The 27,920-nt window shown below is 44.3% G+C and overlaps 2 protein-coding genes and 1 long non-coding RNA gene across 6 annotated transcripts; 1 reads left to right on the top strand and 2 right to left on the bottom strand.

The window, feature by feature from the left end:
- On the bottom strand, positions 1 to 2,801 carry LOC144535905 (uncharacterized). The gene is made up of 2 exons (XR_013503712.1): positions 2,540 to 2,801; positions 1 to 2,449 (listed from the first exon to the last, which is right to left on the bottom strand). It is a non-coding gene; the product is annotated as an uncharacterized LOC144535905 (long non-coding RNA).
- l3mbtl2 (L3MBTL histone methyl-lysine binding protein 2) lies at positions 997 to 14,113 on the top strand. 4 transcript variants are annotated; one of them, XM_078278679.1, is made up of 18 exons: positions 997 to 1,069; positions 1,968 to 2,420; positions 2,577 to 2,694; positions 2,798 to 2,931; positions 5,689 to 5,764; positions 6,500 to 6,579; positions 7,170 to 7,287; positions 7,930 to 8,064; positions 8,603 to 8,691; positions 8,834 to 9,080; positions 9,201 to 9,268; positions 10,602 to 10,706; positions 10,901 to 11,048; positions 11,188 to 11,270; positions 11,794 to 12,028; positions 12,838 to 12,885; positions 13,017 to 13,181; positions 13,275 to 14,113. In XM_078278679.1, the coding sequence occupies exons 2-18, from the start codon at positions 2,082 to 2,084 to the stop codon at positions 13,640 to 13,642; spliced, it is 2,556 nt and encodes an 851-aa protein (XP_078134805.1). In that variant the 5' UTR covers positions 997 to 1,069; positions 1,968 to 2,081; the 3' UTR covers positions 13,643 to 14,113. The 4 variants fall into 4 exon arrangements, with proteins under 4 accessions (XP_078134805.1, XP_078134806.1, XP_078134803.1 ...); XM_078278680.1 differs by having other exon boundaries at positions 1,054 to 1,197; positions 6,503 to 6,579; XM_078278677.1 differs by having other exon boundaries at positions 1,054 to 1,197.
- chadlb (chondroadherin-like b) lies at positions 13,712 to 27,841 on the bottom strand. The gene is made up of 11 exons (XM_078278682.1): positions 27,718 to 27,841; positions 20,988 to 21,158; positions 20,673 to 20,867; positions 19,780 to 19,935; positions 19,286 to 19,431; positions 18,427 to 18,708; positions 18,093 to 18,312; positions 17,405 to 17,678; positions 16,887 to 17,299; positions 16,151 to 16,317; positions 13,712 to 14,842 (listed from the first exon to the last, which is right to left on the bottom strand). The coding sequence occupies exons 2-11, from the start codon at positions 21,156 to 21,158 to the stop codon at positions 14,542 to 14,544; spliced, it is 2,325 nt and encodes a 774-aa protein (XP_078134808.1). The 5' UTR covers positions 27,718 to 27,841; the 3' UTR covers positions 13,712 to 14,541.
- Between the last annotated feature and the right edge of the window lie 79 nt (positions 27,842 to 27,920).

The raw sequence follows: 27,920 nt of genomic DNA, 5'->3' as shown, positions 1-27,920 counted from the left end.
CAAGGCAAGGCAGCTTTATTTGTATAGCACATTTCAGCAACAGGACAATTCAAGGTGCTTTACATAAAAACAGATAAAAAATTTTAAAAAAAAAACAGGTAAAATACGAGAATAAAAGTTACAGTGCAGTATAAGAAATTAAACATTAAAGAGCAGTTAAACATATAAAAGCAGATACAATAGGAGATTTTAGGCTGCTAGTATGGGACAATGTGCTTACTTTGTTGCACTCTGTTATTCAAAGTCAGACACCATCATTTATTTTTGATAACATGACTTACAGTTCAGATATCCACACTTATTTAACAAGAGGAGCCAGTAGGGGGCAGATGATGTTACCTTTACCAAAATCCAATAACTTGAAAAAATGTATTTTATTTTATTTTTTTAAATGTCTTTTCTGTATATGTTATGACATGTTTTAATATTGTTTGACTAAATGTAGTGTTGGACCCCAGGAAGACTAGCTGGTCGTCAAGGCGTCAGCTAATGGGGATCCTTAATAAATTAAACTAAAACTAAATGTGTAAGCCGTTGCTCTATACACGTTCCACCTGCAATCCTTGCCGTTCCCAGAACAGGCCGGTCCCACCGGTCTAACAGAAAGGAAGAAGTGGTCTATGCCAGACTTAGACTAGGTCACACAGGATTGAATGCTACCTTACAAATAGTAGGACATGGTAATGGCTTATGCATAGAATGCCAAGACAAAGAAGATGTGGAATATGTACTTTTTGCATGTGAGAAATATAATGATAACAGAATAAACTGGCAGGAAGTGGAAGGAGAGAACTCAATACATGATATACTTGAAGAAAAGGGCATGACAAGGGAGAGACTTGACACACTTATTTTTCTTAATAATACTGGTAGAAGGAAAAGAATATACGTTTTTTTGTTTGTTTGTTTTGAATTAATTCAAGCCTAGACTCTATGAAGTTCATAGTACACTCCTGTACAGTTGGTGGCGGTATAATACAAAAGTAGTAATCAGCCAAAAAGAAGAAGAAGAAGAAGAAGAAGAAGAAGAAGAAGAAGAAGAAGATCATCATCTGCGATGACGTAAAAGGTAGGCGACCGCACAGTGCCGGGGGGCTACGAAGATATAGCTAGCTAGCTAAACTTATAGCCACATCCAGATAGTTTTGCAGTTTTATGAAACATTTCCATGAGGCCTTGGATGTTATTAACCTTTACGTAAGTAGCCACGTAAAGTAATAAGAAGCGAATTACTGCTTCATAATTTGAGAAACGTGCTATTGGCACTATTAGCAGTTAGCTTGCATGTAGCATGTGAGCTAGTCACACTTTTGTTTACGTTTTGACCAGCTTGTTCATAAAGCTGAGGCAGCTTTAACAGTTAGCTCAGACCAGTGAGTTTAACAGCGAAATTAATTAGAACGTGTTCATTATTTTTTTGCATGTCAGGCCTGGTAATGACGTTCACTTTGTGTGCACCTATTTAACAAAAGTTCTGGTTTGTAGAAGTTTGTGTTGTCTAGAAATGAACGCTTCATTGTCTAATGTACATGTTTCGTTTGTAGACTCTGTGTTTAGGACTTAGGATATTGTTGACACAATCAGATATCAGGATTATCAACCAATCAATTCAATATAAATAATCATTGTGTCATGTGTTTTCATATTGCTTATTTCAGGCAATGTTTAGTTTAGATGAGTAAATGTAGAGAAACTGTTATTTCTAATAGCATTGCTCATCTTTCATTTCAGTCAGAAGTTACAGTATTACTTAACTGGAATGCAGCATTTAAGACCAAGAAATATTGGACCAAGAAACAGTATAAAAATTATATAAACTATGTTCCAGCTCTGCCAGTGTCTGCCCCTGCTGACCAACTGTTTTCTCATGCCTAGTGTCTAGAAATGGGTGTTACCCAAAAGTAAATGTTTTCTGTCGTAGAATTAGAAAACTGTGTGACATACAATATCATCACTTTCCTCTGCAGAGCTCTTAGAACAACACCCTACAGCTCTAGCTCAAAAGAAGAGAGGATGCATTGGCTGTAGATTCTGCATTGCACTTTGAGGCATTGGTGGTCCTCTTGTGAGCAGAGCACAGGATGCCTTACCACTGCGTGGCTTATGGATGCGGAAAAACTGCAGAAGATGGTGTGACGCTGTTTAAATTCCCAAAAGACACTGAGGCGTTTCGCAAATGGGAGAAGCAGGTCCAGCGCACCCGCAGCCAGTGGGTCGCCTCACCCAACTCTCACCTCTGCTGCCAGCATTTTGGCAGGGAGTACTTTGAGCCAGGGACTCTAAAGCTAAAGCCGGGTGCTGCTCCTACAGTGTTTGTCCGTCCTCACTGTTCGTCATGTGATGGAGTGGGCTGTAGAAACTGCCTGCCTGCTATACAACGCCGGAGCATTACAGCTGAACCAAGAGACCCTACCATAAGAGTGAGTAGTTTTGGATCAGGAAAAGGTCCCTGCAGAGAGAAACAGCGAGTTTTTGTCATTATGAGAGTGTTAAACTAGCCTCTTGGTTGTTTACATGTATAATATAAAGTCATATTCACGCTTTCTATTTAGCACTCTGTTTTTTACTCTTCACAGGCAGAATGCAATGAAATGGCACCATTTGACTCGGATAATACTGATGGAGAATGTGACGACGACCATCTGACAAGAGGAGGGATGAAGCCGGGGGGAAAAAACAAAGAAGAACGACCAGGTGAGGAACAAGAGACAACATGTACAAAATGTACATTTCTGTCCGTTCATTTAAAAGCCATTTGAGCATGTGTTATGCTAAAAGTATTCATTTATCTTTACAGTGGTGTGTGAGATGTGTGGCACCACCGGCAATATTAGCACCTTCTTTTCGAAGACCAAGCGCTTCTGCAGTATATCCTGTTCACGGTCCTATTCATCGAACTCCAAGAAGACCTCCATACTGGCACGACTGCAGGTGAGAAAATATTTCAGTTCACTTGTTTGCAAGCAGAGTTTTATTTTTTTTTCACCCAAGTGATTCAACAATGCAAAAATGTGTCATCTTTATTATTTCTTTTTTGAGTTAAACACAGAGAGATTGACAGTTCAACCACTTGTACTGTTGACCACTATGTGACACCAATGGGACAGCTGACAGTAGTTGCTTTGCTTAATTAAATAATTTCACTAACTTTTCGGGAGTTTGGCACTTTGGTCACCTTAGGCATTTTGTGATAATAAGTGTCCAAAATGTTCTTTGTTTTGTGGGTTTAGACAGATCTGTCTGCTGTGTATACTTATGCTGTATCTGACAGTAAGTTATGTTAGTATCCAGGTAGTGTTGTTTTCCAATTTTATAGCTTCATAAATAATTTATTATACAAAAATGTGGTAGGTTCAGTCCACTTTTGGAGAAGCAGTGACAGGGCTTTCTCTCTTGACACCTCCCTTCATCTAGCTATGCTTTATTTTCCAATTCTTCTCGAGGCACAGAGAAGCTGCACTTCTCTTCAGACCCTTCACTTACAGACCTGAGTTTTACATGTAATCAAAATCAGCAGAGCATATCTTGCTTAACAGGTGTGAGAGCAGAGAATAAATGAGCACATATAGTTATGAAGAACTGCAAAACAATGTGAAATACATTTGGTCAAGACTTTAAGAGAATGTGGTCTCTCACTTCTTGTTTCAGTACTGAAAAGCATCAAGATGAAGCCATGTTTGTGGTTTTTGTGATTACTATTGCTTCGTTCATTAGAATACTCAGCCAAAAACAGACCCCGTGTGTGTGTGTGTTGTTCAACGAGACATTGAGTGTAACTAATGTATTTTTATTTTGTTGCAAATGTATATTTCCACGATTAATTACGAACAAAAGGTGGCGGTATTTTGCAAAAAGCTATCAATCGGAGAAAAAAATGGGGGAAGAAGTAGAGGAGCGCGCTGGACTTGAAAACATTGCACCGACCTGAGAGGCTGTCTGCGGGCGTGGCCGACTCTTTTCACGTTTTCATTTAACATGGCTGCTGGCTTTCAACATGGATGTAAACACTCCGCTCCACATTCTCAACAAGCGGTTCGTCTGCCAGAAGCACTTTGATCCGGATGACTACCACGACAGCCTGGATGAGCCGGCTGTTTAAGTCCACCGCGTCCCGGGGTCAGCCCAATGGTCCCTCATCCTTATGTTCCCACATTTCTAAGAATTAAATTAGACTTAATTTGCGAATTGTCCCCCTTTTTAAAATGAACGGTGTAACGCATGACTAGTAAAAAAGTGTACTTGACATATGAGCGGAGGTGTGCTTTCCTCGTAGCATCGATAGACCGGAAGTTGACTTCGAAAATAATTTATTCATGAGGAGGAGGAGGAGTAGCTAGTAGTAGTGGAAGTAGAAGTTGCAGTTGTGTTTACGTATCCAACTTGAAAACACGTTGGAATGGTGAACGCTTGCTGTGTTATCAACTGCCATAGCCGTTCTCACGACCGGCATGGGAAACGGGTCGGCATGCGGTTTTTCAGCTTTCCAGCATGGAAGCAACACAAGGGAAGTTGGGTCTCCGACTTAACAAAGAGGCGTCGCATGGCATGGATGGTAGCTGTAAGGCGAACAAACATCACCTTTAGCAACATTCCCTCACACATTTTAGTGTGTTCAAAGCATTTTCACACAGGTAAGACACAAGCACATGGCGTAGGGTAGCCAGGTTGTGTGGTTTGTTGTTGGGTGTGTTGCTTCACGCAGCTAATTTTGCACAACTAGCTGGCTGCATAGCTACATAACTTATCAAATAAATTCTACTTTTTCAGGCAAACCAGCCTCGCTACCGAGTCATCCTGACTGGATACCTTCATTACACCTCGGGCACACAGAAGTCAAAGCAACGCACACTGAGCCGTTTAACCGGAGGACTATTTTAAATGTAATTCCACCAGTTCCTTCAATTTGTGCATTAGGAAGAGTTTTAAATAGAACTGTAATGAATATATGTTTATGATTGATTGGGCGGGGTTAAAAGACAGCAAGCTCTTCCAGAAATGGGTGGGGCGACACCACCGGGTCTGGCTGGCCAGATGTCAGAAATGGATGAAGCTGCAAGGACAACACTGGAGAACAGCAGGAATGCCTTTTTTGTAGTCACAGATGTGCTGAAATGACCCACTTGTTGAAGGAAGCTCTCCCAAAAGAAGATGGATAATCGTTTCTTGAAAGATGTTGATGTTAAAGTCAAGTACTGCTCTGGCTTCCATGTTTTGCTGTTGCGATGGGTATGCCAATGCAGCTTCTTCCCTGCCTACCATGGACGGGACAAAAAATGTTCTCTCTTTCAAATGCTCCTCTGAGCTCTTATGCACCTGATCTAGGGCGTACTTTCCACTGGGGACAGCGTGCCACATCAGTTTTTTAATTATATGTAACGACAGCTGTAATGTTTTGTATGCCAGTTGCATCTTAACTTTGAAAATATGTGATTTTACACATTACTAACATTCTTGAGAAAACGGCAGTAAACTGTGTTTTGTAAAAAGACAGGTTGTCTGGCAATTAGTCCCAAAGAGTTTGCTTTTTGACTAATGTTAGATCTGTTTTGCCATTTAAAAGCTACTACTAGTCCACTTTTTTCCTTTCAGGATAATGCTGTTCACCAATGCATACTGAACCAACTGTAAGTCAATTTATGGCACAGAGCAATGAAACCACTCAATCTTTCTTTGTGCTTCTCTCTCCAGGGAAGACCCCCCTCAAAAAAAGCCACAGTGCTGCACAAGGTGAATAAATCCCCGCCAGCCCCAACAGGACAGGATGGTGAGGCCCGTGAAAACACACACACACACACTCACACTCTCACACTCTCTCTCTAGGGCTGCACAATATATCTTTTTGTTTTTTTACCGTCATTATAATTTCAACTGGCACCATATACACATCGCGAAAGGCTGCAACATATCGCGAAAAACACTCCAATATTTTGTGTTGGTTAAAAGACAATTTCAGTAGGAAACTGCACTTTTAAAATGTAATTGTCGTTCTTTTTTTTTAGTGGTGCCTTTTTATATTTAATTCATTGTTCAATATATTCAATAAAAGAGTGTTGGAAATGATTTCCTTCCATTTGTTTTAAATTCAACAAGCAATTTGTTGTATTTTAACAGAATACTGAAAGTAGCAGAAATGCTAAACTGAGTACATATTAATATCTGTTTAATTATCAAGTACACAATGTTATCACATATTTTCCTCATATCGTGCAGCCCTAACCACACACACACACACACACACACACAGAGACACTGACACACACACAGGGCATCTAAATAGTTTTATTGCCATACATATTCAGATGTCAAGCAGTTACTTGGACGTTACAGTATATTTTGACACCAGATTCTATGTCTAAACAGGGCCATATCATTTTGTGGGTGACACTGATTTATCCTGCAAAGGCCAACTTTACTGGAATTTGGTGCTTTTTTGGGGGAATATTAGAAGCTGCATACAGTACATGTACACACAAACATCCCTGTTCTTTCCTTTCTGTAGCAGCGGCTAAAGCTTTTTCATGGGGCGCCTACTTGGAGAAGGAAACCTCTCTGGCTGCATCAGTGTCCTGCTTCAGACATGTGAGTCCTATCTGCAAAGTGTAATTAGAAACTAAAGCTGTTCCAACACCAATTTTTCCTGAACTTGCTTATCAGCCGATGCCGAGTACCGATTCGATACAAGGTAATATAATAATATATTGGTTTTTTTTAACAGCTGTATACTGCTAAGCCTCTATGGATGTGATATGATTGCTAGCATTGCACTGCCTCAGGTCAAATCCTTTGTAAAACATGAAGAAATGCATACTGAGAATGAATGCCGGATAACTTATTTTATTATTTAGTTTGACAGTCATAATGAAAAAAAGAACATAAATGAACTACTTAAAAGTAGATTTCTTTCGAGGCTAAATTACGTGGTTTTGGATCGGTGCATAGACAGCTCATTCGGAGATCAAATGATGATAAAATGTTTGCCTTTAATATTATTGCCAACATAGGTTTGAATTTAGACGTGCACACACAGCCTTTTAAATAGTATTCTCACCAACATGAAAAATCTAGTCCAACATATAAAAAAAACAAAAACAATGCATTGCAAAACTAATAGTTAAATGCTAGACCGAAATAAAAGACCTCCCACTGATGGTCTGACCTATCCCGTGCAGGCTCCCCTGTGTGCCCAGTGGGATGACATCACCATGGGGATGAAGGTGGAGGTCCTGAACACAAACGCGGTCCTGCCCAGTAAAGTCTACTGGCTCGCTACGGTCATCCAGATTGCAGGTGTGTACATCTTGCCTGTTTTCTTGCCAGTGTTTATTTGAACAGGCCATTCTTGTATGGAATTATCTTTTTTATGATTATGAATTTGAGCAGTTGTCACATTTTCTTGTTATTCATATTTAAGGTTCTCTGGAGTTTTTGGCCCCTGGTAGCACTATGGGTTTGTTTGTTTTTGTTTTTTTCTTCTATGAGTTGGTCCCCCGCTTTGTTTGTCTCGCACATGCACGCGTGTGCAGCGATACACATTCTTTCCAATGGTTTTGCACTATTCCACTCATCTACAGGTGTTGTTAGCGTGCCAAGCGTGCATTTAGCACATTTGCTAGACGTCAAGGATACACACAATTAGCGAGCGAAGGCCATGAGGTCAGCCAGAACATGTGAATTTATCCTTTTGACTATTGAAACTCCACAGAAAATGTTAGTGTAGCGTGCCCTGGGGTTGTCAATGTACCATGTACTGTACCAAAGTGTCGGACGGACGTAGAGGGCGCTTTCACACCTGCCTGGTTTAGTTCGGTTGAATCGCATTAGAGTTTGTTTGCCCCGCTGGTGCGGTTCCTTTCAGAAGATACTGCTCCATTTAAAAAGTTCATCCATAGCAACTTCACTCTTTCTTTCCTCCCCACCCCTTGTCTCCAGGATACAAAGCCCTGTTGAGATATGAAGGCTTTGAATACGACAGCAGCCACGATTTTTGGTGCAGTCTCGTTTCGGGAGAGCTGAACCCGATTGGATGGTGCGCCATGACGAGCAAGCTGCTGGTGCCACCACAAGGTGAGGACTCAAACCTGAACCACGGCGGTTCACTGGCCCCCTGATGGCATTAGGATAGTAAACGTGACTGTCCTGGTTGGGCGAGCACTTAGAATGAAGCATCAGGATTAGGACTGGGCAATATAGCTATATCGATATATGAGGCTAGATATCGTCCTTCATTTTGGACATCTTAACATGACACAAGTGTTGCCTTTACTGGTTTTAAAGGCTACATTACAGTACAGTGATGTCATTTTCTGAACCTACCAGACTGTTCTAGCTGTTGTATTATTTGCCTTTATCCACTTTCATGACCAGTCATGATATCTACATTACTGATGATTATTTAACCCAAATCTCATTGTGTAAATATTTTGTGAAAGCACCAATAGTCAACCCTACAATATCATCGCAATATCAATATCAAAAATATAGTGATATTTGATAATCTCCTTATTGTCCAGCTCTAATCAGGAGTTAAATAGCAGATACTGATAAATTGAAATTTGCGGTGATTGGATATGTTCTAATTTGAGGACAAACCGTGTGTTCGTAGATGTGAAGCAGAACATCCCAGACTGGAAAGAGTATCTGATGACAAAGCTGGTGGGGGCTAACACTCTACCTGTTGACTTCTACCTGAAGGTAAAACTGAATGATTTGGCTCATAACTCATCTGTCTTGTACATGTGAAGAGTACGAGGAATTCAAATTGCACAAATTGTTTAACTTCAGTGAATTAATCAATGTCTGTCCCTTTGGCGTCTTCCATCGGTCCTCCCTCTAGTTGGCCGAGAACATGAGGACCTCCTTCAGAATAGGGATGCGCGTGGAGGTGGTGGACCCCAAATACGTGAGTCGGACCCGCGTGGCCGTCATAGACTCTATTGTTGGTGGCCGCCTGCGGCTCGTGTACGCCGACCAAAGCGACGCCCCCGAAAACACCATCTCTGATTTCTGGTGCCACATGTGGAGTCCCCTGCTGCACCCGATAGGCTGGTCCAGCACCGTGGGTCATGCTATTAAAACACCTGGTAGGTCTAGGGTTAAGATGTTTTTTTTTCCCCCATAGCAAGAAACACAGAAGAAATGACATGGGTAATGCAACAAAACGCATAGCATACATCTTTTAAGTGCTTCTTTTTTAATTATAGCAAGTGTGGACGCTGCTGCCAGTGGTTGGAAGGGGAACTGTGACAGTTTATTCCTGCTCTTTAAAAAGGTAAGACAAATGGCATTGCTCAAGAAATAATTCATCAAACAATTCAAAAAGCATAAGTAGACTCAACAGCTGCTTGTAGTAATATCCTTTAGATTAATTTGTTCTGTTTGTTAGATTCATGACTAGGTCAGAAACACTTTCTAATAGGGCTGCAACTAACGGTTATTTTCATAGTCGATTAAACTGTTGATTATTTTCTCAATTTAATCGATTAGTTGTTTGATCTATAAAAATGTCAAAACATGGTGAAAAATGTGGATCAGTGTTTCCCAAAGCCTAAGAGGACGTCCTCAAATGTCTTGTTTTGTCCACAACTCAAAGATATTCAGTTTACTGTCACAAAGGAGAGAAGAAACTAGAAGATATTCCCATTTAACAAGCTGGAATCGGAGAAATCTTATATTTTTTTTAATAAAAAAATGACTCAAACGGTTAATCGATTATCAAAATAGTTGGCGATTAATTTAATAGTTGACAAATAATCGATTCATCGTTGCACCTCTACTTTCTAATCTGTGTCCTTCGGTGATACTTACATCTTCACAGTTTGTATGTACACATTATATTAGCATTTGAGTCTTGTTTAGGTGCTGACACACCAAGGAGATCAGTGTCCGTCGCCCTACTTTTTTGCGGTTTATCACGCACTGTTGCCACCCCGGTCGGCTTTTTTTTTTTTTTTTAAGGCAATCCAACATGTTAAATCGGCGTTGGTGAGAGGAATCCCTCTGATTGGCTATTCAGCTTAAGCCAATTAGGGTTTGAGAAGAAAAACGGTAGTGAGGAAAGCAAACGACTGTCGAGAGGGCACACGCAGAAGGCTCTTCTCATTTTTCATCTTCGTCTATCTTCAATACGCACACAGCTATCAGAACTGGCCAAAAATGACCCTCCAGTGTTCCTTCTAAAAGAACAGAGGTTCAAGCTATTGGAATATCTTTTTGTCACCCTGCAGTGGCCAATCATGTAACTGCCGATCGGACTTGGGAGTCCATTTTGAGGTGGTGGTGTGAGTCCTGTACAGTAAACCGTAAAGCTCACTGCCTCCCTCTTTCTCTGTGAAATAATGCTGCCTTCAAGTGTGATCAGAAATGTCGAGATCTAAAGTATAAACGATCTGAGAAATCGCTGCACAAACCCTGCGGTGAATCGCCAGATGGCTTTTTTCCTCTCGTCTGAATGGGCCCTATTTGATGACAGTAGATGTCGCGGTGAAATGAGTGCATTTTTGGCTATTGCTGATGGGACAATAATCGGCGCTCACTATGGAAAGTCTCACTCGACATAGTGCTGCTATCAGCACAACTCTTGACAACCACTGTGTGATCTGCAGCCCAGGTTTGTTTACATGGAGGGAGCTTTCTTTGAGGAGGGAATGAAGCTGGAGGCCATTGACCCTCTCAACCTGGGAAGCATCTGTGTGGCCACTATACACAAGGTAAGACGGCTGTTTTTGGTTGGTTTTGTGTGTCGCGTTTTGTCGAATCTTGTTTAGACCTCATCAGACAGACTAGACTGATCTGCTTGAACAATTAGGTGGTTATGAACTATGTTGCCTTGTCCTAAACGCGTAACTCCTACGCTGTCGTTTTCTTCTGCGTGTCTGACTCTGCTGCCCTCCACTCCTTCCAGGTGCTGTTAGATGGCTACCTGATGGTGGGTATAGATGGCACCACATCAAACAACGGATCGGATTGGTTTTGTTACCACGCCTCATCTCATGCCATCCTTCCCGTAAACTTCTGCAAAAAGAACTTCATCCCTCTCACGGTACCTCTAGGTAAATCTAAACGTGCCTCCATTCCGTCTCCGCTGCAGCTCACTGCTTTGACTCCAGCCCATGTGCACGTTCTGCTGAGAAAATAACTCAAGCACTATACTGTTAATGAAAATACTTTCTGGTTTCTCCGTCTTGGCAGGTTATGACTCTCAGACCTTCACCTGGGATAAATATCTGAAGGATACCGACGCTAAAGCTGCACCGGGACAACTGTTCAACGCTGTAAGATTAAAAAGTCCAAACCTCGTGTAGCATTTGAAGCTGTGCTCTCTGTTTAGCGACGTAACAACTTAGTCCTAACTTGAACATAATGGCAAACCAAGACGGTCCTTTTTCTGAACACATCTTTAAATGTATACATGCAAATACTATATACTTTACAAAGATTGTATAATAATACAATCTTTGTAAAGTAACAAAAGATTGCCGGTACAACACAGATGTCTTTGTCCAAGTCCAATGACTCTGATGAAGATGTAACATTACATCGAAACGTTAGTCACTGTTATGCACCTTAAGAAATGATTAAGTAAGAAGACATCTGTGTTGCACTGGCAATTTTTTTGTTACTTTACACTGTTTTGTCCTGCCTTGGTTGCACCGGATTGTTGTGGTCTGCAGAAGCGCAGAGAACTTTCTTTTTTTACCTGAATACTACACAATCTTTCTATTAGTTTGGGGTTTTTTTGGCACGAAAAGGAACTTTTATCAAACGGCATATGAAACGCAGTTGTTTTTTCTTCAGGATTACCCGGGTCACGGCTTCTCCCCCAACATGAAGCTGGAGGCGGTGGACTTGATGGAGCCACGGCTGATTTGCGTGGCCACCGTGAAGCGCTGCGTGGGCCGCCTGCTGCTCATCCACTTTGACGGCTGGGAGGATGAGTTTGACCAGTGGGTGGACCACCAGTCCCCAGACATCTACCCGGTCGGCTGGTGTGACCTCATGGGCTACCAGCTCCAGCCGCCTCCAGGACTCGGTAAAACGCCCCATTTAATAGCAATACCCCCCTGCTTGTTGTAGAGTTAATGTTAAGCCATCAACTGGGCATCTGAACCAGTTTATTCTGATTGAGGTGTTTACGTGAGGGATTTTAATTCTGATTTAAACTGCAGATTTGATAATTGGTGGAAATAAAGCCTAAATGAGGTAGAAAGCGGTCCAGTTCGCCTCTCTAACCTCAGTCCGCTGTCGCAGAGGAGCGACTGGTAGTCAGTGCTGTGTCAGACTGATCTCATTAAGTGGCGTATGTATGACACGCCAATTCGTATGCCATTTTGGCGTGTTATCAAGACGCATAATCGCTTTTTAGCGTGTTTATCAACGCCGTTTGGCCTCCATTGACTTACATTACCTTGCAATTGCGTGTCAGTTTACGCCGTAGCGAATAGTATGAAAGCCCAAAAATCCGCATAGAGAGGTTGGTCGGGGTGGTGGATGGGTCAAACAACACAGGACTTTCACCCAGGAGACCGGGGATCGTGTCCCGCGTGTCACGTTTCCTAAACCCAACCGTCGTTTTCTTCTTTTCCTAAACCCAACCGTGCCGTTGTTGTCCCGTTATTGTTTTCTAAACCCAACCGTCCCGTTCTTCTTTTCCTAAACCCAACCCCTCCGCTGTATACGGCGTAGACATGCACGCGGATAGCTCAAAATGCGTACAGATAACACGCCACTTGGCTTTAGAAAGTGGCGTGTATGTTTACGCGAAGTCATGATGTCACGTTGGCTGTGTAGATGTCTTTGACCCTGAATAAAAGTGACGGGGTGTCTCATTCTGTTTTCCAGTTGATTTAATGGAGAGCCAGGCGGCACAGAACAAGAAAGGAAGAAAGAGTAAGTCTTGACTCAGAAATGGATATGGAGTGTTGTGTCTTGCCACAGAAATCAGATTAGTCATCATATTTAGTGTTTTCTTCCATCTGATGGTTATATAACACTGCTTTCACTTCCTTGTTTTGTTTTAGGAAAGAAGAATGCAAAGAAGAGGCTCTCTCAGGACCAAGCTAAAGATGATGCTGGTCAGCAGCCTGAGGCCACTGGCACTAACGGTCCTGCAGGGCTGGAAGGTCTCAGTCTTGCTCCAAAAGTGCCTCTCATCCAGCCCAAAACGGAGCCCGAGGAGCACGAGAGTAAGTGGACAAACCTGTACAACACGCTGTTCACTTTTCTCATTTTTCATGATGCAATTTTGGTAATTTGCTGACTTGATTCTGTCTCTGTAGTCTTTGCTGTGCAGGTGAAAGTGGAGGAGGTGGAGGTTGAGATGGAGACCCCCATTGAGGCTCCAGACAACCCTCAACAAGTCCCTCTGGGTATAATCAAAAAGGAGACGGGAGGGGAGCAGAGTAAGTCGGCACCGCATCGGTCGCCAGAGCAGAGCAGCCTGGAAGACGTAGCGCATGAAAAGATGGAGCAGAGTGAAACTGCAGCAGGAAGAAGGGAAGACAGTGGATCTTTGGAAGAGAGCTTCACTGGAGAAAGCAACATGGAGCAGAGTGAAAACAAAAACAAGAGAGGGGGAGCCAAGGAGAGGACAGTGAGAGCAATACAGGGCAAAGAGATTTGTGATGACACTAATGGAGTAAAATAAGTGGTAAAAAAGACTATTGTGGTTAAAAAAAACAACACTGAAGACAAAATAAGACAGACAACAGCAGGCTGGGATATTTAGAGCAATTTAAAAATAAGGTACATTATTAGTAGGGAGAGCCAGTGCATCTTTTAATGTCTGCTGGTTTAAAGTTATGATCCTTGCATGTTTCCTGTGAATCTTCTGGGCTTAGATTGGGCAATTTGCATATGGTTCACAAGGACCGGTTTAGCCAATTGTAAACTACCTCACTTTCTCCCATTGATTTGGTTCAACGTCTTTTGTTTAAGTTTAACATGATTTATCATTCTGAGTCTAACATCCAACCTGTAAATATGACTGAAGATCATTCTGGGTTCGCATAACAAATGTGAGAAATGTTTGTAAAGTTTTATTTTTTACCTGTTTTATATCCAGATGTTATTTTTTTTGTAAATACGAAATCATTGATTAAAAAAAACTGTTTATCGATTTAAATGTTGCCTCAGTGTATTTAGTTAAGTACATTGTGCAGTTGTGGTGTAGTATTTCAAGATAACTAGCTTGAAGCCAAAGATTGTCTGACGCTAATGACAGTTAGCCTCCTTTGAGAGGCTACTAAAACGTCCAACAGAGCAGCTTGACGAACTGGTAATGTGTATCTAATGCTGTGAATGTGAAGCAGGGCAGTGCTGACAGTGCTCAGTCACTGTAGGTTCCCCCAGGATTTAAAACATCTTTGACCTTTTTCAACACAATTGATTAAACAGCAAAATGGAAATATTGCAAACAAAATGGCTGATGGAAAACTGACTGGCAGGAGATGTGAAACAGCCCCTGCAGGTTACAGTTTGAGAGTTGAATCCATGATTTAACCTCAAGGAGGTTGTCTTAGAATATGATTACAAACGGCAGCAGGTTCAGACCATGCTGCGTCTCTCGGCGGTTTTCTTGACTGCTGCCGGTTTTGTGTTCAGACTTTTGCGAAGTTTTGACTTTCTTTTGATCATTTTGACATGCCGAAGGCCGTTAAGGTGCATCGGTTTGGGTTTGGTTGCCTTGGGTGCCTTGGCTGGCTTTGGGGTGGCTGTAGGGGGGGAGGGTAGGCTTTCGCCCCCGGGACAGGCCTTGAAGACGTGGACATCCTTTACCCTGCGGCCGGTTAGCTCAGGGGGATTGGCACATGTGGCTCGCACCTTCAGATTGACTTTCTCAATCCACCTAGATGAAGATGAGATCAAATTATGCCCAAACACTAAGTAAACCATCTCAAATGAGTAACTAGTGGTGTTAGTAGCTAACATATAACAAGGGAATCGCTACAACTCAGAGTGGAGTGTCAATGTTCTAAGATAAATCATCCCAGATACAAATATGCAATTTTAGATAAACAATTCTTTGTCCTGCTTTAGGGATCTGAAGAAAAAAAACGGCTTTAAAGCCTCTGAACACACAAACGGGTGTTTTCAGTTTCTCTGGCTAATTAGACTCTGCTCAGGTTGAAGGTGGGCCGGAGCTTTATGGCCCTTTTTCACAGCAGACATTTTGACTTGTCATAGTAGGAAAGGCAGAGCTGAGATTGATAACCTTAATGATGGCTCAATTCCATCAAGTGTCCCAGTAAGTTATTTCAGTGAGTCAGCACACACAATACCAGGACCTCTCCTAAGTGGAATGCAGCCACCATTAATGGTTTTGAGTACACCTGTGCTTTTCCTACTATGACATGTCTGCCGTGAAAAAGGTCTATTAGGTCACAAATTCTTTCTACCAATAAAAAATGTAATGGAAGGCTGCGTTCCAGATCCAATTTTTAGCCCGTAAGTTACGACTTCAAGTCACGACTCACGACTTTGGTAGTGTTCCAGGCAAAGTCACGAGCTGGCTAGCTAAACATTGTGCCGTTGGCAGGGTTCAGGTTAGGCTACCTAACGTTAACATTACCTAGAGCTAGCTGATACTAGCGATTTCTAGTCTGCGACATATTTTGGGCTTCATTTAATAAACAACCTGTAGTAGTACACAATCGTATGTGTATTGTTTTGATTACAATGTGCGGAATTACTTTACGTTGCCTATTTATGTCTATTTCTATTTTTCACCGTTAATCACTGGCGTCTGTACAGCATCAACAGGGGTCGCCATTGTTGTTTATGTGTGTGTGTGTGTGTGTGTGTGTGTGTGTGTGTGACATCAAAAACTGTAACTGGGAGTACAACGATCTGGTACAAGTTCACGGGTAGTAAGTTACAGGTTCGACTGCCGTTCCAGGGCACTTTCACGGGTAGAAAGTTGTGAAAACACGGGTTACCGGTTGCCTGGAACGCAACATTTGTCCTGCCCTAACAGGTGCAACAACACTGACAGGGGACTCAGCAAGATGTTAATCAATCAGTCTAACCACACCCACACAGTCCTGGAAGAGGTCCAATCAGCCACCTTAACTGGAGACACCTGTGTGGTTGCCCAAACCCCAGTGATTTGGGACTACACAATAGGGCCCATTCATGTGCGCTTTAATAGTCTTACATGCGTAGTGGCAGCAGAGGGCAGTCACACATCAGAGGGTTGTCGGCCAGGTTGATGACTTCCAAAGAAGTGAGGGGGTGGAGGTCGGGCACCTCTTCCAGCTGGTTCCCCTCCAAGAAGAGACTTCTCAAACCAGGACCCAGACCTGCCAGGGAGTTCTGTGACATCTAGAGTAAGACAAAGAACATTTTTAAAATAACCTCTGTGAAATGATTTGTTGCTGATACTAGTAAATGGGCAGGTTAGAGAGAACAAAGACAAAGGTATAAAGAGAAGGGTCTAGGCTGCTTGTTTAAGAACCAGACAAACTGGGTGCCTGGTTAGCGCACCTGGTAGAGCAGGCGCCCATATATAGAGGTTTACTCCTCGACGCAGCGGCTGCGGGTTCGACTCCGGTCTGCAGCCCTTTGCTGCCTGTCATTCCCCCCTCTCTCTCCCCTTTCAAGTCTAAGCTGTCCAATAAAATAAAGGCCTAAAATGCCCAAAAAAAAAAAAAGAACTTAACAAATAAATTTGTCAACTGTTTTGGTGCTACAGAGGCATATTCTCCATGTTTAAGTTATGTTGTCACAATGCTATTTCAGGTAAATGGCAAAAAAAGAAATGAAACAAAAGGCTATGTGTTGTTGTATACACGTGTGTTCTGCATAAGTACCATATGTTCCGGACTGAATCAGTACCTGCATTCAGCATGCCGTCTGAAAAGTGTACTAGGTCACATGAAGAGCCCCCTCACCTTCTCCAGTCCCATGTTATCCAGATACAGCTCCTTCAGTGACCTCGCCAATGGTCGAAACACATTTGGCCCCACCCAGCGAATTGAATTCCCAGACAGCCTCAGGTCTCTGAGGTTTCCCGCCCTGCTCAGCGCTTCAGCGGGCACTTCCTTCAGCTTGTTTCCTCCCAGGTGGAGCGTATCGAGGTCACTGGCCTGGTCCAGGGCCCTGGGCGACACATGATCGATGGCGTTCCCGGTGAGGTAGAGGGCTCTGAGGCCCTCCACTCCGGTCAGGATGTCTGGCTCCAGCTTGGGGATGGAGTTGTTCTCCAAGTGAAGCGCCAGCAGGCTGGGCACCAGTTTGAAGGCTCCTTTCGGGAAACCGGTGAAGCGGTTCTTCTCCAGGTGGAGGTAAGTCAGCTGAGGCAGGCCTGAGGATTTAGATGATAGAAATTCCAATTTAAAGTATTGAGACACAAGTCAGGATAATGCTACAAAGGCCTTTTCTACTCATTTTAATTTAGCATTTAAAAGACCTTTAAAGGCGTCGGGGCTGAGGGAAGTGAGGTCATTCTCCGACAGGTACAGGTAGATCAGTCCCTTCATTCCACTGAAAGCCCCGCCCTCCACCTCCGCAATCTTGCAGCGCTGCAGATGTAGGGACACGACCTGGGCAACGCCGGGGAAGCTGTTGCTAGGGATGTAGTGGAAGTGGTTGCCACGCAGGTCGAGGAGACGCGTGTTGGGAGAAAAACCACGAGGAACTTTGGTGTGAGCGTGGTTCTCACACGAGGAGTGGTGTGTCTCAGCCTGAAGACGGGGGGGGTCATGGAAATGTAATGGACAGACGGCACAAAGACACAAATCATACTTTTGTTCCACTCTCCCTTTGACATTATGTTAAAGTAGTTTTCATCAGCTACAATTGTGCTCTGGCTTCATATTTAGCATACAGACAGCAATCACAATCTAAGTCAAAATAATCGCAATTAGATATTTTCCTAATATCGTGCAGCCCTAATACAGATATGAAACATGCATGAAAGCGAGTGTAAATATACCTTTCATATCATGTTTTTGTGTCAGTTCAAAAAGCAAGAGTGAGAATGCTATGCATTAGAGTCCTAGCAAACTTGAAATAGTACAAGTAGACACTGAAACTTGAAAGTATAAGTAGACAAAGAGTAAAAAGTAAATTATGAAACTTCGCACAGCCCCACTCACCTCGCAGACACAGTTGGCAGGACACTTGACTTTGTTCTCTGGCTCTTGCGTGGGTGGTGGAGTGATCCTGGTTGCCTCCTCGAACTCTGCCTTCAGCATGGCCTCCTGGCTCTGACAGCGCAGCTCTGCAGGGTAAACAGCCTCCAGGTTCTCTCCTGAGAGATGGGCCGGTCCTCCACATGTCCCAATCAGCTTCACCTTGCTCCGGATCGACCACTCCCTGTACTCAGGGGGGGAAAAAAAGACGATTTGTACCTTTTTGGTTGACGTGATTTAAAAGCTCTGTAGCTTGGCCGTCAGCCGTTAGTTTGACATCCACAAAGGCACGCTGTACCTGAGTGGACGCAGGTAGCAGTTGCAGGAGATGGGGTTCCCTGCCAGGTTGAGGCGTGCCAGCTGGGGTGAACCTTCAGAGAAGGGCTGGATGACGCGCAGCTGGTTGTAGCTGATGTCCAGGTGGATGAGGTTGTGGGATTTCGATACAGCTGTGTTGTCCATGTCCTGCAGGGACATGTGGTCCAGGAAGAGATGGGTCAGTTTGGCCATGGACACCACCTCCTCTCCAAGGTAAGTCATCGGGTTGTAGCTCAGTTCAAGACGGGTCACCTCTGGCAGTCTGCGTGGATACAGAGAAGTTTGGAAAGTTCAGGTTTATTACTCAAATATTACTATATTATAGCTGTCAGATGTATTTTCCTTCCAAGACACCAGGCAACTGTGATGTTAACCTATGGCTTTTAGCCTTGCTAGCAGTTTGGCCCAAAGCTCCACTGTGCCTTAGCCTGGCTGTAGACTTTTAGTCTTGTTTGCGCATAGTAAAAAAACACTTTACTTGAAGGTATCTACATAAGAGTGACATGACACTGTCATGAACACGACACTATCATGACACATGAACCCTAACCCTAACTTGTCATGACAAAAACCGAATGACACGTACTAAAAGAAGCGTTATGTCATAAACGTTTATGACTTGTTTATAATGTTTATGACACGTTCATGACAGTGTCATGTCACTCTTATGTAGATACCTTCAAGTAAAGTGTAACTCCGCTATTACCGACATAACAGCAATTTGTTTTCATTAAATATTAGAATTTCTCATTAGACATTGTTTCCTGAAGTAGATTTACTGTCCACATGAGAGTTCTGTGTAGCTCTGTGCCACTGTAACCCAGATAGTGGTCCTGTACCTGGTCATGGTCTCAGTGGGGAAGAACTGCAGCTCGTTGTGGTCCAGACTGAGACGGGTGAGCGTGTACAGACTGGCGAAGGCCTCGGTGTCCAGGTAGTTTAGAGAGTTGTGACTAAGACGAAGCCATTTGATGTTCTGCAAGCCCTGGAAGGAGGATAGGTTGGCTTTTTTATTATGAGTAATATTTCTGTATTTATTGTAGTTAGAGAGAGAGAGACAGAGAGAGAGATATCCAGGTTATGTCTTTTTAAAAGGAAGCTTTTCCTCGCTACTGTCACGTCAAATGCATGCACTCAGGGGAATCGTTGGGTCTTAGTAAATTATAGAATGTGGTCTAGACTTACTCTGTAAAGTGTCCTGAGATAACTGTCTGTAATGGATTTACACTATCAGTAAGATTGAGTTGAATTGCATTTTGAATGAATGCTCCAACAACAGAAGACATTTTTGCATTTCTTTAAGCCACCTTTTCAGTTTGAGATATGTTGCTACCTGGAAGGCCATGTTGGGGATGTAGACCAGCTGGTTGTGTGTGAGGGAGAGCAGGTTGAGGAAGCCGAGCTGAGAGAAAGCCCCAGGCTGGATCTCTTCCACGCGATTACGGTCGATCATGAGCTGCTTCAGCGAGGACAGGCCGTCAAATGACTCCTGGACTCGCAAAACACAAAAGGGAGACAAAAGGTTTTCCTGTGCTGCACTGAAAATATGTATGGTGGTGGGGAGTAGATTTTATTTAATAAGGAGGAGTGATGCAGAGTTAAAGGTCCCATATTACGCTTATTTTTTAGGTTCATACTTGTAATTTGAGGTTTCTACTAAAACTACTAAAATTACATGATTTAATGTTTAAAAAAAACAACTTTTATTTTACCCTCTGTCTGAAACACTCAGTTTTAGCGGCTGTCTCTTTAAGCCCCTTCCCGAAAAAAGCCCAGTCTGCTCTGATTGGTCAGTGTTTCCGCACATCTGCACTCTTGGAGTCTCTGCACTGTCATTGCAGCCGGGGAATGACTGTAACGGCACTGTAGAGGCACTTTCTACCTATATGTGTGTGTGTGTGTGTGTGTGTGTGTGTGTGTGTGTGTGTGTGTGTGTGTATATATATATATATATATATGTATATATAGTATAGTTGTGACATCACAACCGTACAGAAGTCCTGACGGCTTGTTTAAAGGCACCGTCTCTGAGTCCAGGTTGTGTGCATTTTTTTGTGGATTGGAGTGTTTTAAAACTTCCCCAGTATTGATATTGCACCTCGACCTGCTTTATAATGAACAAAGATATAAAAAACCTCACCGTTTACAATATGGGACCTTTTTAAAATACAAACAAAAAGTGATAATGCTGTGAGAACTGGATTTGAAGCGTGTGTGTGTGATGACCTGGTAGAGGATGTCAATGTTGTTGTTGGCCAGGTTGAGGAAGACCAGGCGGCCGAGGCCGCGGAAAGCCCCCTCCTTCACCCTGCGGATGTTACAGCGCTGCAGCGACAGGTGAGTCAGGTAGGGAGTGTGTTTGAAAGCCCCGGTGGGAAGTTCCTGGATGTCGTTGCCTCGTAGATCCAATTTCACTGTGATCTATAAAGAAAGGAGATTAGACATCAGATGGAAACAGATGGGAACTAAATATACTATAGAAATGTGTGTGTGTGTGTGTGTGTGTGTGTGTGTGTGTGTGTGTGTGAGTGAGAAAGAGACCTCGTCAACAGTAGGAGGAACTTGAGTCAGGTTCTTGTTGACGCAGGTCACGGTGAGCTGGATCTGGTCACAGACGCACTGCTGTGGACATTTTGCCGTGTGTGCTGCAGGGATGCAGAGGAGGCTGAGCAGCAGGACCCAGAGGGTGTCAGGACAGAGCTGGGAGAACATCTGAGATGGGGAATAACAGCATTTACTTCATTCACACTATTGTATGTAATAGGAACTCAGGTTTAAAGGCTCTTGACACCCACACAGGTGTTTTCAGTGAATATGGCTGACTAGACCTCCTCCCAGGACTGCGTGGGTGTGTATAGACTTATTGATAGATACTGTATATTCCTGAGTCTCTTGTTAGCTGTGTTGCTCCTGTTAGGGCAGGAAAAAATGACACCTTTATCATTCTTACTGGTAGATAATATTTGTGGCCTAAAAAAATTCCCATCTGAGCTCCGGCCCACTTTCAACCTGAGCAGAGTCTGATCTGCATAGGACAACAACTTAACTTAACTTAATCAACTGAAAACACCTGTGTGGCTGTTCAGAGGCTTTAAAAGTCTTTACTTGAGGCTCCTCTTGACCAGTGACACAGTAAATAAAAAGTGTCGATTTTTCCATTAACACCTAAAGGGCCGAGCTGCCAGCAACTGGCTGCAATTGAGATTTCTTTAGATGTGAGGTAACCTAATAGATCCACCACTTCAGTCATTCATTCATTCATTGACTCACTCACAGTTAACTTACTTGGCCATGGCAGTGTCTACTAGGGGTGTAAGAAAAAATCGTTACACTGCAATACTGTATTGACTTTCAAAAACGCAATATCGTTTTTTTGGGGGGGTTTTATCGTGTTTTTGCAACACAAAAGGTGTTATGTGTTGGATGTACCCTGTGTAGGAATAGTGCAAGCATTTTTTTATTGACATAGAGTCAGACAGATGTCTTATCTTTTTTCAGATTGCACATAATGTGTTATGTATTGTGACAGGGGCTATGTACTTTCTTTTATTATGGCCTACTTATGCATATAAAAATTTGCTCACTAAGAAAACCACAATCCCAAACTGGCAGTTTGATTTTCTGTGTACTGAATTATTTACCTAAAGTAAACTTATTTGACTTTTATGCACATCATCTTTTAGTTTTTCTAAAATTATACAAAAAAATCCCAATATATCGCCTTACGCACAGTATCGAAATATCCATCCATCCATCCATCTTCATCCGCTTATCCGGGGTCGGGTCGCGGGGGTAGCAGCTCCAGCAGGGGACCCCAAACTTCCCTTTCCCGGGCCACATTAACCAGCTCCGACTGGGGGATCCCGAGGCGTTCCCAGGCCAGGTTAGAGATATAATCCCTCCACCTAGTCCTGGGTCTCCCCCGAGGCCTCCTCCCAGCTGGACGTGCCTGGAACACCTCCCTAGGGAGGCGCCCAGGGGGCATCCTTACCAGATGCCCGAACCACCTCAACTGGCTCCTTTCGACGCAAAGGAGCAGCGGCTCTACTCCGAGCTCCTCACGGATAACTGAGCTTCTCACCCTATCTCTAAGGGAGACGCCAGCTACCCTCCTGAGGAAACCCATTTTGGCCGCTTGTACCCTGGATCTTGTTCTTTCGGTCATGACCCAGCCTTCATGACCATAGGTGAGGGTAGGAACAAAAACTGACCGGTAGATTGAGAGCTTTGCCTTCTGGCTCAGCTCTCTTTTTACGTCTAACGGTGCGATAAATTGAATGTAATACCGCACCTGCTGTGCCGATTCTCCGACCAATCTCCCGCTCCATTGTCCCCTCACTCGCGAACAAGACCCCAAGGTACTTGAACTCCTTCACTTGGGGTAAGGACTCATTCCCTACCTGGAGAAGGCACTCCATCGGTTTCCTGCTGAGAACCATGGCCTCCGATTTAGAGGTGCTGATCCTCATCCCAGCCGCTTCACACTCGGCTGCGAACCAGTGATCGATCCAGTGAGTGCTGAAGGTCACAGGCCGATGATGCCATCAGGACCACATCATCTGCAAAAAGCAGCGATGAGATCCCCAGCCCACCGAACTGCAACCCCTCTCCACCCCGACTACGCCTCGATATCCTGTCCATAAATACTACAAACAGGATTGGTGACAAAGCGCAACCCTGGCGGAGGCCAACTCTCACCTGAAACGAGTCCGACTTACTGCCGAGAACCCGGACACAGCCCTCGCTTTGGTCGTACAGAGATTGGATGGCCCTGAGAAGGGACCCCCTCACCCCGTACTCCCGCAGCACCTCCCACAGTATCTCCCGGGGCACCCGGTCATACGCCTTCTCCAGATCCACAAAACACATGTAGACTGGTTGGGCATACTCCCAGGCTCCCTCCAGGATCCTTGCGAGTAAAGATCTGGTCCGTTGTTCCACGACCAGGACGGAATCCGCATTGTTCCTCTTCAACCTGAGATTCGACTATCGACCGAACCCTCCTTTCCAGCACCTTGGAGTAGACTTTACCGGGAGGCTGAGAAGTGTGATACCCCTGTAATTGGCACACACCCTCTGGTCCCCCCTTTTTTAAAAGGGAACCACCACCCCGGTCTGCCACTCCTTAGGCACCGTCCCAGACTTCCACGCAATGTTGAAGAGGCGTGTCAACCAAGACAACCCCCTCCACACCCAGAGCTTTAAGCATTTCTGGACGGATCTCATCAATTCCTGGGGCTTTGCCACTGTAGAGTTGTTTAACTACCTCAGCAACCTCCACCAGGGAAATTGATGCCAATCCCCCCTCATCCTCCAGCTCTGCCTCTACCATAGAGGGCGTATTAGTCGGATTTAGGAGTTCCTCAAAGTGCTCCTTCCACCGCCCTATTACCTCCTCAGTTGAGGTCAACAGCGTCCCCATCCTTACTGTACACAGCTTGGATGGTTCCCCGCTTCCCCCCTCCTGAGGTGGCAAACGGTTTTCCAGAAGTACCTTGGTGCCGACCGAAAGTCCTTCTCCATGTCTTCTCCGAACTTCTCCCACACACGCTGCTTTGCCTCTTTCACGGCAGAGGCTGCAGCCCTTCGGGCCCTTCGGTACCTTGCAACTGCCTCTGGAGTCATCTGGGATAACATATCCCGGAAAGACTCCTTCTTCAGTCGGACAGCTTCCCTGACCACCGGTGTCCACCACGGTGTTCGTGGGTTACCGCCCCTTGAGGCACCTAAGACCCTAAGACCACAGCTCCTCACCGCAGCTTCAGCAATGGAAACTTTGAACATTGTCCACTCGGGTTCAATGCCCCCAACCTCCACAGGGATGCACGAAAAGCTCCGCCGGAGGTGTGAGTTGAAAGTCTGTCGGACAGGGGCCTCCTCCAGACGTTCCCAATTTACCCGCACTACCCGTTTGGGCTTACCAGGTCTGTCCAGAGTCTTCCCCCACCCCCTGACCCAACTCACCACCAGTTAAGCAATAACTCCGCCCCTCTCTTCACCCGAGTGTCCAAAACATATGGCCTCAGATCAGATGAAACGATTATAAAATCGATCATTGACCTTTGGCCTAGGGTGCTCTGGTACCAAGTACACTTATGAGCATCCCTATGTTCGAACATGGTGTTCGTTATGGCGTTCGACAATCCATGACTAGCACAGAAGTCCAACAACAAACAACCACTCTGGTTTAGATCAGGGAGGCCGTTCCTCCCAATCACGCCTCTCCATGTGTCTCCATCATTACCTACGTGCGCGTTGAAGTCCCCCAGCAGAACTATGGAGTCCCCGACTGGAGCCCCATGCAGGACTCCACTCAAGGTCTCCAAGAAGGCCGAATACTCTGAACTCTTGTTTGGTGCATATGCACAAACAACAGTCAGAGTTTTCCCCCCCACAACCCGCAGGCGTAGGGAGGCGACCCTCTCGTCCACTGGGTTAAACTCCAACGTAGCGGCGCTCAGCCGGGGGCTTGTGAGTATCCCCACACCCCGCCCGGCGCCTCACACCCTGGGCAACTCCGGAGAAGAAAAGAGTCCAACCCCTATCCAGGAGTATGGTTCCAGAACCAAGACTGTGCGTAGAGGTAAGCCCCACCAGATCTAACCGGTAGCGCTCCACCTCCTGCACAAGTTCCGGCTCCTTCCCCCACAGAGAGGTGACATTCCACGTCCCCAGAGCCAGCCTCTGCTGCCCGGGTCTGGTCCGTCAAGGCCCCTGACCCATGTGGCAGCGCACCCGATCCCAGCGGTTCCTCCCACAGGTGGTGGGCCCATGGGATGGAGGGATGTCCGCCACGTAGCTTTTTCGGGCTGTGCCCGACCGGGCTCCGTGGCAAACCCGGCCACCAGACGCTCGCTGACGAGCCCTCCATCTGGGCCTGGCTCCAGACGGGGGCCCCGGGCTTCCTCCGGGCAGGGTCACTTCATCCCTTCCTCGATTTTTCATAGGATTTTTGAACCATTCTTTGTCTGGCCCCTCACCTGAGACCACTTTGCCTTGGGAGACCCTACCAGGAGCACAAAGCTCCAGACAACACAGCCCTCAGGTTCATAGGGACACACAAACTTCTCCACCACGATAAGGTGATGGTTCCCGCAATCGAAATATATTGCAATATATTGAATCGTGACCCATGTATCGTGATACGTATCGTGTATATATATACAATACAAACAATACACAGCCCTAGTGTTTACAGAGGAAACACTGAATCAACATCATTCATCATTCACTCGTCTCTCTGCTGAACTGTGAACAGTGCTTGACCCTGTGTAGTTGGTTAGAAATGACCGGTTTTAGCATTACATGTCCTTGTATAACTTCCCTAATGATCAGCTGTTTTTTTGTTGTTTTTTTTTAACCTTGTTGGCTTGTGAACCCTTTACAAAAACAGTGTCTGTCTGGGGCCGCTCGAGTTCAAGTTTCAGATGTCAATAAGTTGTTCATCAAAGACACATTTCCCCCACCATAAATGTCCAATTTTAAATCTGTCGTTTGATTAACTGTCAAGGCCCAAAGAGATCAAATGATTACAAATTTCACACATGAAAAAAAAATACAGATTTGTGAAGTAGAACTTAGTTTTTTCTTGTTCCCGTGGATCAGCTCACAACCCCTCAGATTTATCTTGTAATTCTTTGAAGGGGCCCGACCACATTACTCACACACACACACACACACACACACACACACACACACACACACACACACACACACACACACACACACACACACACACACCTCACACATTAATGCAACATTATTTATAATCTAATAATGTCCTATATATCAGTTAGAGGGACATTTTTCTGCAGCATGAGTAGATAGGTTTACTATTGTTACTTTAAGTAGGATACATTTAGCTGATAATACTTCTATGCTTGCTTTTATTAAATCTTTAACGCAGGACCTTGTTATTGAGTATTTTTACTCAAGTAAGGGCTCTGAGAGTACTTCTTCCACGTAGTAGTAGTAGTAGTAGTAAGAGCAGGAAGAATGTGTACCCGTGCAGGTAAAATCCAAATATAGAGGATGCCAAGCTCAGAAACACTCAGGGGCTCCTAAAGGATACCTAAACATGTATCACAGCCTATGAAAACTCAACTCTAACTCTATCAGAGAAATGTGTGTGTCACATTGTTTTACATTTCCTTACTAAAGCTCACGTTGACAAACAACAATATCTCCATCATTCTGTACTTTGGGAGATTAGTGTTAGTTTGCTCTGATTGGGCTGCCCCAGTCTTCACTGGAATGCCTTAAAACCACATTCCCATGTCGGATCAACAGACTTGATCCGCAGGAATGGACATGAAAAGCTTCACAGCTCCACACTCTGAAATTTGGAGTCTCAAAATGTTGGCACGTGAAATGGTGCCATGCTATAAAACCTTTCAGTCAAAGAACTGCTGCATCAAATCCTGTCATAGATGGACCTGACGGAATAAATCGGAGCATAGGAAATACGGTTAAATGTAATTTGTTATATTGGAATTGAACTTGAAGGTTGCATGGAATTCAAGCGGACTATACAGGATGCTATATTATATTTTAGCAGCATAACACGTTCTGTTCCTAGACCCCTGAGCAGAGAGGGGCCACGAAACTAGAGACGGAGGAATTTTCCCCGTCCGGACTGTTTGTCCGCGTCCCCCCGGGGATCAACAGTCCAGACCGCAGAGGAGCTGCCGCGCCGGCCGTGCACAAAGACGCACAGTGTCTTTCCCAACCGGTATTGTGCCAAAATGCGCTTCCCTTGAAAAAAACGTGTCCCCTAGCCAGGGACGGTGGAAAAACTACTGAAAACTAGCCTACTCCATCGGTTCTGAATGCTGCTTATTTTTTTATTTTTATTTTTTTTACCAAAAATGACCTTGCAACATTTTTTCCTATTTTCAACAATATGTAAATATTGTTATGTGCGTAAACAGGGATGTTGGTTTAGTGAAGGTTTGGTAATGACAAAAAACCCTACGATGTTATCTAATCTTGGAAATATAAAGTCTTCAGTTCAGTGTGATACAATGTGAAAATCATTTTCTCTTTTTTGACGCTAAAATGCCCAAAATAAAAACACAGCATGTCCACGTGATTTGATAATTAAGCAGTTTTGGTATTCAACTTAAATTCTAAAGTTCTGCGTCAAAGTGTTTATCTGTCACCATCATATATATCACCAGAAATGTTTGAAATCCAACCATTTGACAATTTACAGTAAGTAGGCCTAGTATAGGAATCCATTTTACGCAACAACAAAAAAAAAAACACTCACCGTGCTTTCGTCCAGCTGCTGGTGTTTTACTGGCCGCAGACTCTCACGGTCTCTGCTCCCTCTGCTGCTCTTCCCCCCCGGCTGTCCCCCATCCAAAACAAACTCCGTTTATCCCTTCATTCACTGACACTCCCCCCTCCGCCGACACAAACACACCTCCACCTCCCACCTCTGGAGTCTGCTCACTGCTCGCTGCTATCTGT

Source organism: Sander vitreus, chromosome 21 (assembly GCF_031162955.1).
Source record: "Sander vitreus isolate 19-12246 chromosome 21, sanVit1, whole genome shotgun sequence".
Taxonomy (NCBI): domain Eukaryota; kingdom Metazoa; phylum Chordata; class Actinopteri; order Perciformes; family Percidae; genus Sander; species Sander vitreus.
The sequence above is the reverse complement of the archived record's forward strand: the minus strand, read 5'-3'. Positions and strand labels throughout refer to the sequence as shown.